At 45.2% G+C, this 19,466-nt stretch overlaps 1 protein-coding gene across 2 annotated transcripts in view; it reads right to left on the bottom strand.

Moving 5' to 3' along the window:
* Positions 1 to 4,795: 4,795 nt before the first annotated feature.
* SNX27 (sorting nexin 27) overlaps positions 4,796 to 19,466 on the bottom strand; it is a 71,577-nt gene continuing 56,906 nt past the window's right edge. Inside the window, exons 8-12 of one of the 2 annotated variants that reach the window (XM_043576327.1) lie at positions 18,668 to 18,757; positions 10,386 to 10,535; positions 9,957 to 10,085; positions 9,538 to 9,597; positions 4,796 to 8,661 (exon numbers count right to left, since the gene is read on the bottom strand). In XM_043576327.1, the coding sequence (XP_043432262.1) occupies positions 8,614 to 8,661; positions 9,538 to 9,597; positions 9,957 to 10,085; positions 10,386 to 10,535; positions 18,668 to 18,757 (477 nt within the window). In that variant the 3' untranslated portion in view covers positions 4,796 to 8,613. Of the gene's footprint in view, positions 9,435 to 9,537; positions 9,598 to 9,956; positions 10,086 to 10,385; positions 10,536 to 18,667; positions 18,758 to 19,466 lie in introns of both variants that reach the window. The other variant, XM_043576328.1, reaches the window with a different exon arrangement.

Genomic DNA, 19,466 nt, shown 5'->3' with positions numbered 1-19,466 from the left:
TGAAAAGGGCTTTGGAGGGCAATTAACTGACTTCCCCAGAGTTACAAAGCTACCAAGGGTGGCTGCAGGAAGGAGGCGCAGTCTGTCAGACTCCAAAGCCCACTTACTCTCACAAGTAGCAGGCTCAACCACAACCACCTGTTCTTTGACCCAAGGCAAATATCCCAACATCAAGCAGGCTGCTGCAGGGACTCCCATCAAGCGGAAGTGGATTGCATAAGCCCTAAGGTCCCTCCGCTTTGGTTCTTAGATCCTTCTCCGTGAACTACCTTAGGGCTGGGTTCAGGGCGCTCACACAGGTGCTGTAGTCTGACTTCACAGCACCTGCACCCTGCTCCCCCCGCCCTCGTTATGCCCCCGGCTTTAAACTTGTTTACTTACCTTCCAGCCCAGCCAGCCTTAGGCCAGAGCTGTTCCATCAGGATGTGTAAATCCCCACCAAGTCCCCTCACCTCTCCCCCACACATTCACTTTCTCTTAAACCGCCCCAAACTGAGAGCAACATGTGAAGTATTATAGAAACATACCTATGGACATTGTTTCAGGAAGAAAAGTTTCTTAGATTGGCAGAGATGAGGGATGGGGCCTTAGAAGGAAGAGAATCCAGCCAGGAGCATCCAAAATCTCAAATATAGGTGTGTGTGTAGGTATGTGTGGTCACAGGCAGGCATAAGTGTACGTAGGGTATCAACACTAGAACTTTTCCCTGGGGCTGTCTCGCCTAGGCCTCACAACAGTTTCTGGGTCAGGACAGAAAGATGGTGAATTGTAGACCAAAGGGCATGTCTCAGAGTGACATGCTGACTGCTGGGTTCTCCCGGGATTTGGGCTGTGGGAGCTGGGAGGCAATGGGACTGGGAAGCTTCCCACTCCTGGCATGTCTCCTGATGTCGGGCAGCCCCTCACCAAACACTGAAGACCACTGTCCCTGCTCACCGCTGTGCCCCTCCCTGCAAGGCTGCAGCCAGATTTTCTCAGAGAAGCAGTAAATATAAGTTGAATGAAGGAGACACAAGAGAGGTCTTTGGGGAGGAAACAAAACATTTTGGGGCAGGGATTCTCCAGGTTCTTCTTATTATTTTAATTCCAGTATAGTTAACATATAGTGTTATATTAGTTCCCAGTGTACAATATAGTGATGCAGCAATACCATACATCACCCAGTGCTCATCATCTCCAGGTATTTTTTTTTTTAATGTTTATTTTTGAGAGAGAGAGGGCACACAAGCAGGGGAGGGGCAGAGAGAGAGGGAGACACAGAATCCGAAGCAGGCTCCAGGCTCTGAGCTGTGGGCATACAGCCAGATGCAGGGCTCGAACCCATGAACGATGAGTCCATGACCTGAGCCGAGGTCAGATGGACACTTAATGGACTGAGCCACCCAGGCACCCCTTCTCCAGGTATTCTGATGGCAAAACATAGGACGCTCAGAGACAGAAAGGAAGCTCTGAACTGTTTCTTGTATAAACAGATTCCTCGGGCATCACATGGACTTCAGATAGAGTAGGAAGGGTGCACAGGAGGGGTAGTTCTGTTAGCTCCTGGAGTTCACTACCACCTCTTCTGAGGAGAAGAGGCTGGCAGTAATAAAATGGGACCATAGAAGAGATAAGAAATGAGGACAATGTGATACCCTAATTCAGACCAAGCAGGATGAAACTCCACTTCTTTGAAAATAATCAAGTTACTGTTCAAACGTTAACGGCAACATAAAGAGGAGGGAGAAGGGAATGAACCTCTTGAGGCAGAAGAGTGGAGCTGACAGGTTAATAGCAGGGATTGGGAGAAGCCTTCCATTTATAGAAATGAAAACAGACATTTAGAAAAATATCCTGAGCTAGGGGGGCTCCAGGGATGGGAATGTGGCAGGGACAAGCCAGATAATTCCTCCAATGCATCCGTGTGCCCTGGCCGTATTTTTAGAGCTTAGAAATGCACAAATGGCAGGCAAGGGGTCTCCCTTTCCCCCACTGCAGATCCTGCACAGCCTGTCCGACCTGCAGGGTGCCCTTTGTCTTTTCATTCTCCAGCTAAAATTTCAAAGCCTTCACAGCCTTGGCTTCTAGTATTTATGACTGCAGGCATTCCCACTCATGACCAAGACTTACGCTCTTCTCCAAGTCTGACAACCTGAGCCAAATGTCTGGTCCTTTGAAGATTCTCGTTCTCTGGACCTTATCTTGGTCTACTTCCCTGAGTAATCAGGCAGCTTCCTCTTGCCCCCCACAAATGGAGTCTCCCTCCAATATATTGCATTCATCCGCTCAATGATAAGGACTCCCAGGTGTGTATTTCTAAGTGAACTTTTGTCCTGAACTCAGTCTAGGTACGGCCTTCCTCACAGGCACCACTGTTTACCCTCTCACGCCTCCTAGCCAATCCAACTGCAAAGTCCCACTCGTCCCCTCTCTCAAATCTATTGTTGACCTAGGCACACGTGCCTCTCCTCTCCATTGCCACCAAGTCCAGGCCACCCTCGTCCCACCAGCACCCCCTGATATCTTCATCTGTCTCTGCATTTCCCCTTCTATAACCACCGACCTACAAATTCATTCACAGACGGATGTTGAGTACATATTCCACTTTGTTCACCACTGTTTCCCCATCACCCTCAACAGTGCCCAGAACATTGGAAGGTGCTTAACAAATAAGAAGTAACTGCTACAGGGCGCCTGGGTGGCTCAGTCAGTCAAGGGTCCGACTCTTGACTTTGGCTCAGGTCATGATCTTATGGTTTATGAGTTCAAGCCCCAGCCAACAGCCTGACAGCACAAAGCCTGCTTGGGATTCTCTCTCTCCCTATCTCTTTGCCCCCTCCCCAACTCGCACACACATATGCTCTTACTCAAAATAAATAAACTAAGAAGAAAAAAAAAAGTAACTGCTGGACATCTATATACCTAGATTTCTTATCCACGCCTAAATCATAATAGGTCCAAAGCTAAAACATTTTCTCCCCATTTCAACTCTGAAGTATTTCTATTTTCTAGCCACCTAGACATGAAACCTTGGGAGTCTTTTACTCCTGATACATGCATTCAATGTTATTCAATCATAAAAGATTTTACTTCCATAATTTTTTTCTCACACCCATGTTCTTCCTTTCAATCAGCACTGACCAACTAATCAGAACAGGGTCTTAATGGATTCTTCTGCATGTATTCTGAAACAGCAATGTTTCTAAACTGCAGCTGATGAAAAAAACCACAAACTACTTTGGCTTTTTTTTTTTTTTTTTTAATGTAGAACGCTTCATCCTGGCGTCCATGGCTCTCCAAAGCCTCCCCTTCCATCTTATTCCTACACATTCCTGATTTCTAATCAAATGGGACTATTCACTGTTCATCTGGACAGGTTTGATCCTCCCCCTCCCATGGTTTTTCATTCCCAATTATAAACATCAGGCACATATGGGTTCAGTAAAGTTTGCTGAACACCTTGTTGAAATCCTGCTCATCCTGGATGATTCACCTCAAACGCCACTTTCTTCATGAAGATTTCCTTAACTGCGCCCCTGCAGAGGTCCCCCCCTTTTCCCAGTCCTTATGGCACTCCCACCTTCCACTGCCGCACACGGTGTCATCGGTTCGTCTCTCATTCCTCTGCTGGACTGAAAGCTGACACAGTGGCTCTTATGTCTCCTTTGTTCTGCTGCCGTATCAGACACGATGTCCTGCATGTGGCAGGGAGCCAATAAATGTTTGTGGACTTAAGCTTCTGTAATTCAACTCTTCAATTCTATTTCTCTACAGATTCTTTCCTTGTTAAAGAAAACAAATTCTGCATCATCAGGTTCCACAGATTCCAATTATTCAATGCTGATGGCCAAGTGAAGGAGACCCAGAACAAATGTCTCTCCCCAGACTGTCAAAAGAAATGTTGGGGCGCCTGGGTGGCTCAGTCGGTTAAGCGGCCGACTTCGGCTCAGGCCATGATCTCGCGGTCCGTGAGTTCGAGCCCCGCGTTGGGCTCTGTGCTGACAGCTCAGAGCCTGGAGCCTGTTTCGGATTCTGTGTCTCCCTCTCTCTGACCCTCCCCTGTTCATGCTCTGTCTCTCCCTGTCTCATAAATAAAAACGTTAAAAAAAAATTTTTTTTAATAAAAAAAAAAAAGAAATGTCAACCTAGTCCTTGCTTTCATGGTCTTCAATCAAGGAGCAAAAACCCCTTCAATCAGGGGTAAAAAAAAAATAAAAAATAAGGTTTACAAATATATCCAGCCTAATATCAACGCTGAGATTTTGAGAACAGATTTGGCCTAGGAGCTCATATACAGAGAGGAGGGGGCCAAACAGGCCACAGCACCTGAGATTCCTTGGTAACAACAGAGGACATCCAGGGCTACCCTGTCGGGGCTGTGGGCAGAGGAGGGGCACAACCACCCAGCGTGCCTGTCACTGTGCTGGCACTCATTAGGTCCCAGACCCCAGTTTCCTACCGAACTTGAACAATGAAACAGTGCATCATGTGGCTGGGGCTGGGGACAGTGCCGGGCTCTATTGGCAGAGGCCAACGAGCTCTGTAAGCCTTGCCCGTGGCCGGCCGGCACAACTAATACAGACACACCTGAGGGAGGAGAAGGCATTTTCATAGGAGTCACTGGAAATGGAACTTTAGGCAAAGGGCCTTCCGGCTTCTCCTCTTCCTGCCTGACTCTATCTCCCGCCCTCATAGGAGGACCAGCCAGGTGTTCCTTCCCATCTTCAGACGGATCTTTCTAACCCCAATCTCAAAGGCCCCTCCTTCACTCCTTCCCACACAACCCAAAGGATTGGTAGTCTAGGAAGGCATAGACTAGTTTCATCAATAAATCAATTTATTTAAAAGAATATGTTACAATTAATTACACTAAGTGACATTACCAAACAATTTTAGAGTGGTTAGCTGTAGAACAAGGAATGAAAGAAACACTGTTAGCCATTATGTGTCTGTGTATTTTCTCTTCACATTTCTTAAATCACAAATAAAAAATACAAGATACTGCAGTGAAAATACAATTAGAGTTTGTCAAATAAATTAAAAGTGTGCATGGCCTGGGGAAAACTGAAGCCCAGCTCACCGGCTTAAAAAGGGGGCATGATATAAAACCGGGGTCTAATTTAGCAGCTGGCCAAGTGCCTCCAGCCCACAGCACTGCCCTCTTTGCTCCTGCCCTTCCCCAGAACCCTAAGCACCCCCACACTCGAGATTATTGCTGAGGACTGAGCTGCCGCCCCGGGGTGAAGCCTGGCACGGCGCTGGGGGGCAGAGCGGAGGCAGGCAGGTGGTAGGACTGGAATGCGCGAGTTCAGCCGCTGTCGCTCTTCTCTCTCCGAGCACCAGCCACACTGTTCCCCCACCCCCCTTCAGAGGGAAGCTAATGGGACACACTGACTCTGGCAGGGGAATCTAGTGGGGTGCTGGGCTCCAACAGTCCAAATGGTCTCTGAACTGATCCAGCCAGAAAGCACGATGGAGACAAGGGGGGCACAGTAGTCCCTCCAGGTCTGGAGACTTTGGGTCAGCCAGGATACAGTCCCCTTGAGGAAAACTGCCTCCTCGGAGCCAGGCTGTAAGGGGGCAAACTCTGAGAGGAGAGAGATGTGTCCCCTCCTGTCAATGCCCTGTACTGCAGCTCCAGGCACTAGGTTTGGAGCTAGAAGGGGATAACCAAAGCTACTAGCCTGGGTGACGACAGGAGAAAACTAGACAGGCCAGGCCTAGGAGCTGCCCTCAGCAGACAGCTGGGCTGAGCTTAGGCAGAGGGCAAGAGGAGGGCAGGAAAATGGAGAGTAGAATAAAAATATAAAGAGCAGAGAGCCCAAAGCATGGCCCAAGGGAACCTTTCTGCAGGGACAGGTTTCTCAGGGCCTGCATTTTTCCCTGATCTATACAAAACTCTGAGCTTTTACCAGAGGATAGAAACTGAGTGGTAGAGGGGAGGATAACAGATCAGGAAGACCCTGCAGGCTCTGCTGGGGCAAAGGAGGGGGGGAGGGGAGCCCCTCCATTTTCCAGAGACAAACTGCAAAAGAAGACTGGGCAGAGGGCTCCCTGGGCAGAACCCAGGACTGAGAACCATAGCAGGGATTAGGGAGAAGAAGTACAGAACAAGGGTGGGGGGGGGGGGGCGGAGAGGGGGGGCGGGGAGGAGTGTCACACTAACACTGCTTCATGCAAAAAAGAGCTTGATCCTATGGAGCCACAGTGACCTCTGCGCGCCGGTCCAAGAGGCCTGCTGTGGGAGGAAGGGGGAAAGGTACTGTTGGCCAGGGGCTCCCTCCTTCCCCGTCCTCCCTGCAGCTTTTACTGGTACAGCCAGTAGGGGCTGTTTCTAAACAGATTCTGCCAACAGGCCAACCACCCATGCGTGGCGCCCTTGCCCAGTCTCCAAAGCACCGAGTGCGTGCTCTGCCAAAGGAACAGAGTGGCACCCGCTCCAAGGGGTCCCAGACCCAAGGGCACCCTCCCCCCACCTGACACCTCACACCCAGAGGTCAACAGTGGGAACATTGCACGGACTCCCAGATTTGTCCATTCCTCTCCCAGTCTGAGGGCACAGGGGCAAGCCGCTGCTGTTTGCAGTGGGAAAAAGCTGGCACCAAAAGCCTCTTTGGCGTCTTGGAGTGGGGAAACAGATCTCCTTTCTAGGGCCCTCTGGCTCATTATTAAATTCACTTAAGCCAAAAGAAGCTAATTCTGTATCAAAACTTTCAAATTGGGGATCGCTCTCTGCACCTTTAAACATTGAGCATTCCTACGTTCTGCACTGTGATCCCAACTGGGTTTGGAGAAAGGGAGGGAAGACAGATGTCCTGTATGATGGACAACTGTCCTGGGGCAAGCAGCCGCCAGGGTAACAGAGTGAGAAAGAAAAGTGGCCTCACAATGATCTGCAAAATCAAGTCACCAAAACAGAAACTTCAAACCACCCCGCCACTGCTCAGTGGAGTAACTAAACCTGGTACGGTGGCCTCCCAGTTAGACAAAGCCAAAGACGCCACCCAGTGGAGGTTTTGTGTAGAGAGTGGAGAAGGGAAAAAGAAAAGAAGGCTCGTGGATGTGTTTCAGCAACATCAGAGTCTGACTTCGAGCTCCCAGTGCAGTATCTACAGAGCCTGCCTGAGAGTGTTGCCCCAGCTGGTGAGCCCGGCCCCCCAGGCCCTGGGGTGCAGCTCTTAGGGCTCAAAATCCCAACATGAGATGCCAGCTGGTAAGCCTGGCCCTCCAGGCCCTGGGTGCAGCTCTTGGGTCTCAAAATCCCAAGGTGAGACGAGGAACTCTTTGAGAGACAGAAAGGCTTTCCTTCAGTCTCCTTTTCATTAGAAGTTGAGATCCAACCCAAACCGACCATATCCCTACTGGTCCTTCCTGGGTCCTCAGCTGGCTTGGATGGGCACTGGTTTGGCTGGCCCAGACCACTGACTAAATTTCCCCAAGGCCTTAGGGACACTGTCAGATTCCTCCCCAACACAGCTGTTTAAGGAAGTCACAGAGAATGTAATGGTTATGGATGGTTACTGGTCAGGAATGGAGTGGGGAAAAGCTTAGGTACACAGGGTATTCCTTCTTTCCTTTCCCCTAAGTCCAATCTTTGTGCCTAAAGGTATTGGCTTTAACTCTGGTCCCTAGTACTCTGCCTGCTTCAGAAGGAGAAATGGGAAATGACAACCATGAAATGTTTCAGGTTCCTGTGGCATCAACCTCCTGAGCCCACCTCTCCCCTCCATTCTAGGTCAGTGGAGAGCACACAAGGGGCCCTCGGGAAGCAAGAAGGAGATGGGGAGTGTGGCTAGAAAGCCGTGAGTGGGAGAGAGCTGGGCCAGGAAAGCTGTCTTGGAATCGAGGACCACACCAAGTCTTCAGACTCTCCCTGCAGATCTGCAAGTCTTGCTGCCCTTGACAAATACACCTCAGTCTCCTCCCAGCAGCTTCTTGGAAGATAAAGAAACTATGCTCCTTGCTCCTCAGACTCTATGCCAACCCATAAGCCAGAATCTTCACTCAATACAAAAAAGGGGGGAAAAAACCCAAGCAGGTTGTAAACTTTTCGAGTCCTTCATGAGGAGAGGTATTTTCCCAGTAAAATATTTTTTTTTTCCTTTTTAAAGTTTGTTTCAAAATAAAGAGAGCAAGAGAGAAGTCATGAATTCTAGTGAAAGGTGTGTAAAAACACAAGCTAAAAAAGGTACTGCCATCAATATGAAATTTAAAAAGAAATATATATATGTATATACGTGCAGCTAATTTGTGTATATATAATTTTTACATACATACATATATATGTCTGAACAGTGCAAATGGATGGAGTTCATAGTTCCAGTTTTAAAAATATAGTACAAGGAGAGTCTGTTGGTGTGAGGCCCAGGTGAGAGGATAAAGACACCTTTGGCGCGTGGTTGGGCTTAATTTCCTGTCTGAACTCAGCTGCTCCCGGTGCGGACCAATCTGTCGTTCTCTACCAGCTCAATTCCAGAGACATGAAACTCAGAGGGATTATTAATAGTATTTAGTTTAGGGCTTTTGAACATAATGACTTTTTTCCTTTTTCTCTTCTTTTGTGTTAATGGTTACTCTGACACAGGAGACGGAAGGGGTGAGAGGATGAGGGTGAAGAGGAGGGGTGAGGGAAGGCTAGGTGGCCACATCCCTCTGCTGTGACCTCGCCATCCGGAAAATGTTCTGAAAGGAAAACAGAAAACAGTCACTGGGAAGCCTAAGGTATCTGCATCTCTCCCCTTCTGGAGGCCAGCCTCAGACAGACACACAGACGCATGGCTGAATGACTCCACCTCACTGGCCTCCACCTCTGCTACAACTTCCCATGTGGAAGCATAGCCTTTTAGACCCAGAGAGGAGCTTAACTATTAATAATCTGGTTCAGCCTTCCCATTTTACAGATGAGAAAAGATGAGAAAACTGAGATCTAGGGGAGGCTCACTTGCCCAACACTGAAGGGAGAAAAAATGCTGGGAGGGAATCGTCGTCTGAGTCTCAGAGCCCGGTGTTCTTCCTACTATACCAAGAATATGAATTTCATGTTCTTGACTTTACCTTCTGAACTTCAGAAACATTTTCTTTGAGAATAAGTAGCTAATTATTCAGAATCTTCCGAATTCTCCAGCACTGGCATAAGGACAGCAGTAAAGCAATAATGGAAACCTTCCCACACACATGCATTCCTGGTTAGCCCTGACGGGCTCTGTCAGGAGTCATCTAGTCAGAACAGCTAAAACTGGGGACAGCTGCCCTTCTGGGTCAGGAACAACATAGGCAGTGATTGGATTAAAAAACAAAAACAAAAACCAGGCAGAGGAGGGTCCATGAAGTCACAGGAGGTGGAACAGCCTGCAGCCAACAGCTACCCTCTAGACAGAGGAAGAAGCAGGGCTTTTCTCGTATAGTCTATTCAGCATCCAAAGGCTGGAAGAATAACCAGTCTCTAACTAGTATTCCTAGAAAGACAGATGGAGGTGAGGGTCCCGGGTATCTGGCCACAGGCCTATCATCTTAAACAATAAAAGATGAAAAGGCCAATTCAAGATTGCTTCGAATTACCTCTTTTCTCCACTTGAGCTCACAGAACACCCTCTCGAAGCATTCGTGCATATAATTAAACTGAAAAACAAAACAAAAAACATAACAAAGACAAGATAGTGACGCTGACTTCTTATGACCCACCGGGCACCACAGGGCCATGCCTCTGAACCCCTGCCCCCAGTCTCCCCACCTTCCCAACCTTGCTGAGCACCACAAGAACCCCTTCACTAGTCTGGGGCCCCTCCTAGTGGCAGCTGTGAGTCAGGCGGGAAGTGAAGCTGCCACTCCCAGTCTGTCCTCAGGACAGCCAGGAAGAACCTGGGGCTCTAAGGCTCAAAGACAACTGCTATGGCTGCAGCCCTCCCCATTTACGCGCTCAGCTGGAGAACATCAAACCCAATATACTTTCCCAAGAGTGCTTCCGGTCTACCACTCACATATGGTGTGAAGATTTTAACCCATCGAGGCTTCTTCTCTCCTCGTGCATACTCGAAGCAGAAGGCCATTCCTTCTTCATCCGTATCCCATCGCTGCATCTCGTCCCATTCAAATGCTATTACCTGGTTCTAAAGGACCAAGAACAGAGTGTTAAGTCTGAGAATGCTGGGCACCTGAGCTGAGATGGTTCTGGGCCAGACAGCAGAAGACAAGGGAGTGAGTGTCTGCATCATGTCAATAAGACTGAGGGAAGAATGAGTCCATGTGAGCAGCCAGGAAGGTGAGGATCCTTGTGGACCCAATGCTGATTTACCTGCCCCATCACCATAGTATGGATTTCATCTCCCCTCCTGACAGGAACGAAACCAGAGTGGGTAAGTGGCAGTGTCCCCAATGCTCCCAGCCCTGGCCCCATGCTGAACTGTCACCTCCAGCTGTCCTTCTTCAGTGCAGGCATGCAGTTTAAAGTGCGTGATGCTGATGGCTGTGATAACGTGCCCCTTCCTCCTGGAGTCACAGGCGCAGTGGGGGAAGATGATTTCATTGTAGCCCTCACAAGTCCTCAGCATGTTGAGATACTGGAAAAAAAAAAAAAAAAAGGTGTGTGTGTCTGTGCGTGTGTGTGTGTGTGTGTGTGTGTAACAGGGTTACTATGGAACTAAACCACCACGAAGAGCTGCTGGGATGTCACCAGAGAAAGAACAAAGAGAATCCTCTCACCCAGCAACCTGAAGACTCTGGTCTTCACAGCATGACCAGCTCTAAGAAGGGCCAGGACTCCAAGCCTATTCTTTGTTCCACTTCCAGCCCCACCTCCTTTCTCTGCCTCAAAAAGTACACAAACGAAGCCAGAAGAGGTGCTGTGACCAAGACCCGTATGTCGAAAGGTGAACTCACAAGGCTGTTTAGGCTGCCCCTCCTTTCACTAGCATCCAGGAAGGGAATCAAACCGATCTACATGACTGAGTAAAGGGAGCTCATGTCTCCTCACAAATCAAAAGTTACAAGAATCTCAGTGACAAGGAGTAAGCTACCCCCAAATCCCATACTCATAACATGTTTAAGCCAGTCATTTTACAGAAACCCAGAGTCACAGGAGACTTGCTGAAGGTCACAGGTAATAGTAAGTGGCACAGCCAGGATTAGAAGCTAGGTTTAATTTCATGGCCACTGGTCCTTTCTCTATCGCCAACTAGGCCCCAAATCAGCACCACCATCCCCTGATCTCCAGTACACATGCCTCCTTAAAAATCATGTGGACCAAAATCGAGTGGCATATATGACCCTCAAAGGTACAATGCTACAAGACTGATTCAGAGAGGACTCTAACTCAGCTCTCTGTCCTTTCTCCTCTACAGTGAAGATTGGCCTCTCTTTCACTCAACTCACTATTTTGAGTTGAGATGGGAGAGTAAAAGATGAGTGGGAAGGAGAGTAGAAGAGAAATAAGGAAAAGATGATTAAAAAAAAAAAAAAAGACACATGGACTCTGAGCCGGTTTCTCCTCAGGGACTGCCTAGGAAATAAGTAAAGAACCTTGAGTCCCTGTACCCTCGGCTGCCCAGCACACAGGCCAACAGGGTGCACTAGGAACATGTGGGGAGTGTTGGAGAGAAGACAGAGGCACAGCACCCTAGCTGATTTCAGCTAGATGGGCAGGGAGACTGGAACACATTGGAGGGTCACCTTTTGCCCAAGAAAGAAGAGACCAAGGGACCTAGGTACAAAAAGGGCCCTGGGCAACCGGCAGCTCTAGTACCAATGAATGGCACTAAAGACGGTCACTACTGCCCCAGAGATGGTCTGGGAGGACTTAAGGACCTAGGGAAAAATCACACCACATACTCCCTTTCCTACCTTGTACTTATTTCTGTTTAGGTAAAATAATGGCAACCTTGAAGGGGAAACATTATAAAAGGACAGCAAGAACACAGCGACAGGATCAATTCAAAGTGCCACAATAACCGACTTGCTTTTCTCAGTTCTCCTTCCTTCTATCCCACTCCTCCACCCCCTATCTCATCACCCTTCCTGTACCAGGGAGAAAAGTAGCCACTGCTTGGGCCTGCCAGTGGCACTATGAACAAAAAATATCTCTGGCCAGGGACAGGCAGTGCCACAGAATAGAACTCTTCTGGGGTTGAGACAGGAAGCAATACGAGGAGTGGTCAGGAGCCTGGGCCCAGACCACCCTGGGCTTGAATCCTGGCTCCACCACTTCCTGACTCTGTCACCTTGGATGAGGCACTTGCACTCCAGCCAAATTACTAACTCCCAGGAGCTCTAGTTTCCTCTTCTATAAAAAGAAAAGAATAACAGCACCTACATCACACAGTTACTTGTGACCATTAAAGTATTTAGCACAGTACTTAGTACATAATTAGGTATTCAATAAAGGATAGCTTAAAAAAATAATTTTAAAGGCTCCATTATCTCTAGCCAGAAGGCTCAACTATTTTCTCTCCAGGGAAAAGCTCATGCGAGTGAGATGGATGAAACAGGAGTGGTAGAGAGCAGAAGGTTGCTGCAACTGATTAATGGGTACTTGGGGGGCTAAACGGGACTATTCTTCCAACTTCCTTACATGCTTGAAATTCTCTACAATAAAATATTAAAGGCAAAGAGAAGAGTCCCTGCATGCCAATGCTCAATCCAAGGCGCCCCCCTAACACAGTCATGGGGAAATTTCTGTGTGCTCAACAAGCAGCAGGTACTGCTCAAAGGGGCTCAGGGAGGTGCCTGCGTGGCACAGTAGGTTAAGTGTCTGCCTCTTGATTTCCGCTCAGGTCATGACCTCACAGTGTGTGATACTGAGCCCTGAGTAAGGCTCTCTCTCTCTCTCTCAAAATAAATAAATAAAATTTAAAAAGAAAAGAAAGAAAACAGATTTCAAAATTGCTTTAAAAAAAAAAAGGGTGCTTAGGACCTCTGCAAACGCTGGAAGGTGTCACGCAGCCTTGAGACTGGTTCTGCTCACGTCCTTTACCAAAAAAGCCTTATGTATAACACATTTCCTGAGAGTTCTCCTCTTTAAGAGGCATCACTACTGCTCTAAAAGTATCTCTGGAGCACCTGGGTGGTTCAGTTGGTTAAGCGTCTGACTTTGGCTCAGGTCATGATCTCACAGTTCGTGAGTTCGAGCCCTGCTTCAGGCTCTGGGCTGACAGCTCAGAGCCTGGAATCTGCTTCAGATTCTGTGTCTCCTTCCCTCTCTCCCTGTCCCTCCCCACTCATGCTCTCTATATCTCTCTCAAAAATAAATATTAAAAAAAGTATTTCCGCCTTATTCCTAATGGGGAGCTTGACTTTATTTATTAAAAGAGAAACATGCAGACAAAGGGAGGGATTAGGAAAAGACACCAGGTGAGGCCTGGTGCTCAGCATACCCTGAACTCTCTGTGACTCTGTAAGTTACTCTGCCTAGAGGCTTCCCCCTGCCATCTGGAAATAAAGGACACTGCTGTCAGCTTCTTTTCCCTGTGACAGCAAAGAACACATGCTTTGAAGCAAGACAGAAACAGGTTCAACTTCTAGTTCCACTTCTGATAAGCAATATGATCTTAGGTAAGAATCGTGATCTCTCAGAATCCACTTCTCCTCTGTAAAGTGGGGATAACACCTGCATGGTTGTTATCAGGAGGAAATGAGAATACACATACTGTGTCTGGCACAGTACCAGGCACAAAGTATGTGCCCCTCTCTCTCACCTTTGAATCAAAACACTGATTATCCCTCCATATTCAAGAATGTAATAGTCCTCGAAAGCAAAAGACCTTCAGAGGACTTCCTTTTTTTTTTTTTTTTCACATTTTATTTATTTTTGATAGACAGAGACAGAGCACAAGTGGGGGAGGGGCAGAGAGAGACGGAGACGCAGAATCTGAAGCAGGCTCCAGGCTCGGAGCCGTCAGCACAGAGCCCGACACGGGGCTTGAACTCACAAACCGCGAGATCATGACCTGAGCCAAAGTCAGACGCTCAACCAACTGAGCCACCCAGGTGCCCCCAGAGGACTTCCTAATAGCATTAAGTTCTAAAAATAACCTGAGTGGAATTTGGTGACAAGACAGAGGTAATGTCTCATTTGGGAAATATAAGGTTTTTCAAAGATTCTCAAGTCAGGCAGTACTTCTCAGTTTTAGACAAAGTTCTACATTCCTAGATTTGCACAAAGTGTAAAGAGAAGAAATATTTAAATTTTTATATACATCCAAAGGTTGTTTTTTTTTTTTTTTTGAGTTTATTTATTTATTTTGAGAGAGTGTGTGAGCAGGGGTGGGGCAGAGAGAGACAGGGAACAGTGGAGAATCCTAAGCAGGCTCCACACTGTCAGCACAGAGTCTGACGTGGGGCTCAAACTCATAAACCATGAGATCGTGACCTGAGCCCGAAACCAAGAGTTGGATGCTTAAGAGCTACCCAGGCGCCCTCTACATACATCCAAAGTTTCTTTTTTTTTTTAATTTTTTTTTTAACGTTTATTTATTTTTGAGACAGAGAGGGACAGAGCATGAATGGGGGAGGGGCAGAGAGAGAGGGAGACACAGAATCCGAAACAGGCTCCAGGCTCTGAGCTGTCAGCACAGAGCCCAACGCGGGGCTCGAACTCACAGACCGCGAGATCATGACCTGAGCTGAAGTCGGAGGCTTAACCAACTGAGCCACCCAGGCGCCCCCATCCAAAATTTCTAAAAGAAGAGTGAATTTTTGTTTTCAACCACATTTATTAAAGTTATATATTTAAAACACAAAATTGTCCTGTCCATTCTCCTTTCTTATTAAGTTTTGACTGGCTAAATATGTATCCTATACTATCTTCCTTGATCCACGTATCATTTAGATGAGGACCCACATTAGGCCAGAGATGAGGAAAAGTATAGCACAGGACATCTTATAAATGTTCAGTGTTCAGCAAGATAAGTAAATATAGAAACAGGACAATTATTAAAGCAGAGACTCAGTACTTAACAGAATAAATACTTTAGGTTGAGTGGGTTGAGATCCATTCTAGAGAACTCTCTGTTCTCCCAAGCAACCTACTAAGAATCAAACCAGGTCTAAAATTGAAATAAGGGCTTGAAGGGAACCTCAGGAGCCAACTCTCCCAAGCCCCTAGAATAGCGATTCTGAAGCAACTTAAGTTTTAAAATCACCAGGGTGCTTCTGTAAAAATCTTTACAAAGATTCCTAGGTCCTACCCAAGATTTTGGCTTAGTAAATGTGAGGTGGGGGTCCAGAAAGCTGCATCTTAAGTAGGTTTCACAAGTGACTCCCATGTAATTGAGGTGAGGACCACACTTTGAAAAACACGGACTTTCACATATATTGCCTTGTGTGAAATCTTAATTAAAAGTCATATTGAGAGGGGCGCCTGGGTGGCTCAGTTAAGCGTCTGACTTCACTCAAGTCATGATTTCATGGTCCATGAGTTCGAGTCCCAAGTTGGGCTCTGTGCCAACAGCTCAGAGCCTGGAGCCTGCTTTGGATTCTGTGTCTCCCTCTCTCTCTCTGCCCCTCCCCTGCTCATGCTCTGTCTCTGTCTCTCTCTCTCTTAAAAATGTATATATTTTTTAAAATAAAAAATTATATTGAGAAACACTAACAGAAATTTTTTTGTCAGTTTAACAATGGTAAATATCAGGCCACTTAAATACAAGAAAAACGTAAGTTATACACATCTACTATTTGTGTGAGAGTCAAAAAAAAGAAAAAAGAAAAAGAAACAAAATCTCTCTTGTATATTATATTCTCAACCATCCAAATTTGAGATTCAATCTACCTTTGTAAATAAGTAGAAAACAAAACCATTTTTTTATCACACTGGGAATATTTTAAGAATTTTGGGAGTTTTTGTCAAGATTCTACTTGACAGCTGGCAATCTGAACATCCTCATTTTAAAGAAAAGAAACTAAAACTGAGAAGTCTGTTGAATTGTTGGAGGCCTCCCAGTAATTTGGCAACTAACAGTGATTTGGCCTAATCTTAGGCCTATCAACCATATTAAGTTGCTACAGATAATGGAGTCAAGGTGTATGGGCTTGGAAGGGTCCATCTGAGTTGGAAGTTTCAATGTACTGAACATGACCGCTGGCTAGGCTAATGTCTTTGAACACTAATACTTGAATACACTGAATACAATTTAAACTTTTCAAACTCTGGTGGGACTTTATATAAAATCTGATTGCAGTATGATGGGGCTAGTACACACTTGTTTGTTGGCACTAGGTTTTTAAGATAATAGAATTCCATTAATGTTTAAGCATATCTTATACTCATTCCAATGACCCAAAAGGAAAACATCAACTGTACTCAGTTCTTAATTGAGTGATAACAAGATACAAACTTGAGTCTAAAAGTAATTTTGTAATAGATTACCATGCTTGTTAAATTCAGATTTTCTTTCTTTTTTTTTTTTTTTAATTTTTTTTTTTTTCAACGTTTATTTATTTTTGGGACAGAGAGAGACAGAGCATGAACGGGCGAGGGGCAGAGAGAGAGGGAGACACAGAATCGGAAACAGACTCCAGGCTCTGAGCCATCAGCCCAGAGCCCGACGCGGGGCTCGAACTCACAGACCGCGAGATCGTGACCTGGCTGAAGTCGGACGCTTAACCGACTGCGCCACCCAGGCGCCCCTAAATTCAGATTTTCTATATATTGCCACAGAACAACCCAAATCTACTTATATATTTTTTTAGCACTTTGTACTGTGCCTGGCACACACTCAGTACTCAACAAATATTTTTAGTTGGATACATATATGGAAGTTATTGTGTTTGAAGTACTATATGTACAAAGAAACAATATATATCCCATACTGATAAAAGAAACAATATATATCCCATACTGTCATTATCAGTAGCCCTTATGAAATTACTTTGATTTGCCGCCTTTGGCAAAGGCAAAGAAATATTTCAGAGGCTGATGATCCTTCGGTATTTGGTCCTTTTCGTTAAAAAGATGCAGAAGTGCTGATCAGAATCATGCATTAATATACAGAAGACAATGCCATGATCTTTAAGAACAGGTGGAAATCGAGTTTTAAAAGCCTGTTTCTCACATAGTAAAATTGCCTTTACCAAAATTCTGCCAAGACCTAATTCTATTTAAAAGATTTTTGTGGGGCGCCTGGGTGGCGCAGTCGGTTAAGCGTCCGACTTCAGCCAGGTCACGATCTCGCGGTCCGTGAGTTCGAGCCCCGCGTCGGGCTCTGGGCTGATGGCTCAGAGCCCGGAGCCTGTTTCCAATTCTGTGTCTCCCTCTCTCTCTGCCCCTCCCCCGTTCATGCTCTGTCTCTCTCTGTCCCAAAAATAAATAAACGTTGAAAAAAAAAAAAAAAAAAGATTTTTGTGTCTATTCTAGCCTGCTGGGATGCAGAACACTGATAAATGGTTCCCTCATCTCTGGCAGTTTTCTAAGGCAAACAGATTTATTACTTTTTGTCATATAAGTGATAAAATAACTAACTAGACATAAGATTAGGGGCTGAGTTCAATGGCTGACTTGTTTGCATTCTTATTCCAACGCAATTAATTTAGACAGAGAATGTTCCCTCATAAAAAATGCACACAGAAAGGGTACAAAAGAAATTCAAGTGACCTATCAGAATCATCACGAATACAGTAATTGTCTTGTGAGAAACCATGAAAAATTATAATTGGAAAAGTTTCAACTATATGTGAATTTGCAAAGAAAGAAAATTTAAAATGCTATGAGTGAAAGTTTTTGTAAGCAGAGCGTGCCTTACAAAATTTTTTTTGACAATTTCCATCCCTGTATTTATGGCAGGTGCAAACTAAAAAATAATTTTATTTTATTTTTTAAGTTTATTTATTTATTTTAAGAGAGGGAGAGAGCACACATGAGTGAGGGAGGGCCAGAGAGAGAGGGAGAGAGAGAACCCCAAGCAGGCTCTGCACTGCCAGTGTGGAGCCCCACATGGGGCTCAAACTCATGACCAGTGAGATCATGACCTAAGCCGAAATCAAGAGGTGGATACTTAACCAACTAAGCCACTCAGGTGCTCCTGAAAACTAATTTTAAAACATTTACTGGGGGGAAAACAAAAACAAAAAATTTAGGTACTACTATAGGCAGCACCCCCTCAGCACTCTGTGATGATGAAAATGTTCTGTATCTGAGCTGTCCTGATATGGTAGGTACTTACTCAACACTTGAAATGAGGCTGGCACATCTGAGGAACTGGATTTTAAATTTTATTTAATTTAAGTGAGTTTAAAATTAAACTTAAATAGCCACATGATGCTAGTAGCATCTATCAAATCAAACAGCACACATATCACACTGACCAAAGACACTACTGAGCATTTTAAGCAACTGTAGAGAAGGAAGTTGTAAAGACAATTTTGCAATTGCTAAATCACAAATAAAACAATTTCTAATGTTAAAAATCTAAATATCAACTCTTAGAGAGAATTGATATGTATGAAATGTTTTGTACATCTTTTGTTTTAGAACTTTCTATCAAAAAATAATATTCGGTTATTAATAATAAAGCTATATACACATACATAGCAACATATCTTCTCATGTGCTAATGGAGGAACATAATGGGTATGTTACATCTATATCCCCTCCTTTTTTTTTTTTTTTAATCAATTAAGCCACTGACCAGTTGTATTATCTCTCAGAAATAACTGGAACAACAGGTTTAAGAGATATAAGGAGATTATGGGGACATAAACCTACCATGACCATTTTCCTTTGTTCATACAGCTTCTGTAACTGGTAGGACTTTTCCTCTGCTTTGATATAACCTTTTTTCACATCATCAACGGCCTGTCACCAAAACAAGGGCAGGGAAGAAAGGAACATCAAAGTCATTATCAAGCACATTCTTGACAAAAGAGATACAGATTCATTTCAGAATAACTTTTACCCATTTGGACCATCATAATCACCACCAGTGAACTCTGCCACGTGGATATATTTATTAGAATAAGCAGCACTTAAAGAGTGCCCAGTATGTGCTCAAGAACCGTTCTAGGCACAGGAGGGATCTTGTTTCTCATGTTAAGAGATTTAAATTCCACTTAATTTATACAGTGTAAAGATGATAGAACACTGAAAGATAGTCCATAATTGTTAAAGGTAACAATGAGGTAGCAAAGATGTATGATAGTAAGTGATACATGTAGTCAGGATAGCAGAGCTTTTTGCTAATTGTAGTTATCAGGAAAGCCTTGATTGGACTCCAAAGGTTAGGCGGACAGAATAAACTACAAACAGAAGTCAGGAATGTGTTTGAGCTTAAATACATTCAGGAGACAGATCTGTCTGATTTAAATAAAGGGTATGTGTCAGGGGACAACAAAAGATAATGCTGGATGGGTAGGTTAACAGATTATGAAGGATCCCAGAGAACAGGGACAGGAATTTAAACTTAAGGACAGCAGCACTAAGACTACTGGAGCTAAAATAAGCAATAAAAATGTGCGTTATTTTTAAAAGAAAGATTGATTTGTGTATGAGTGCCAAATGAATCAAG

This window comes from Prionailurus bengalensis, chromosome C1, assembly GCF_016509475.1.
Source record: "Prionailurus bengalensis isolate Pbe53 chromosome C1, Fcat_Pben_1.1_paternal_pri, whole genome shotgun sequence".
Lineage (NCBI taxonomy): Eukaryota > Metazoa > Chordata > Mammalia > Carnivora > Felidae > Prionailurus > Prionailurus bengalensis.
This window is presented reverse-complemented; position numbering and strand designations above follow the sequence as displayed.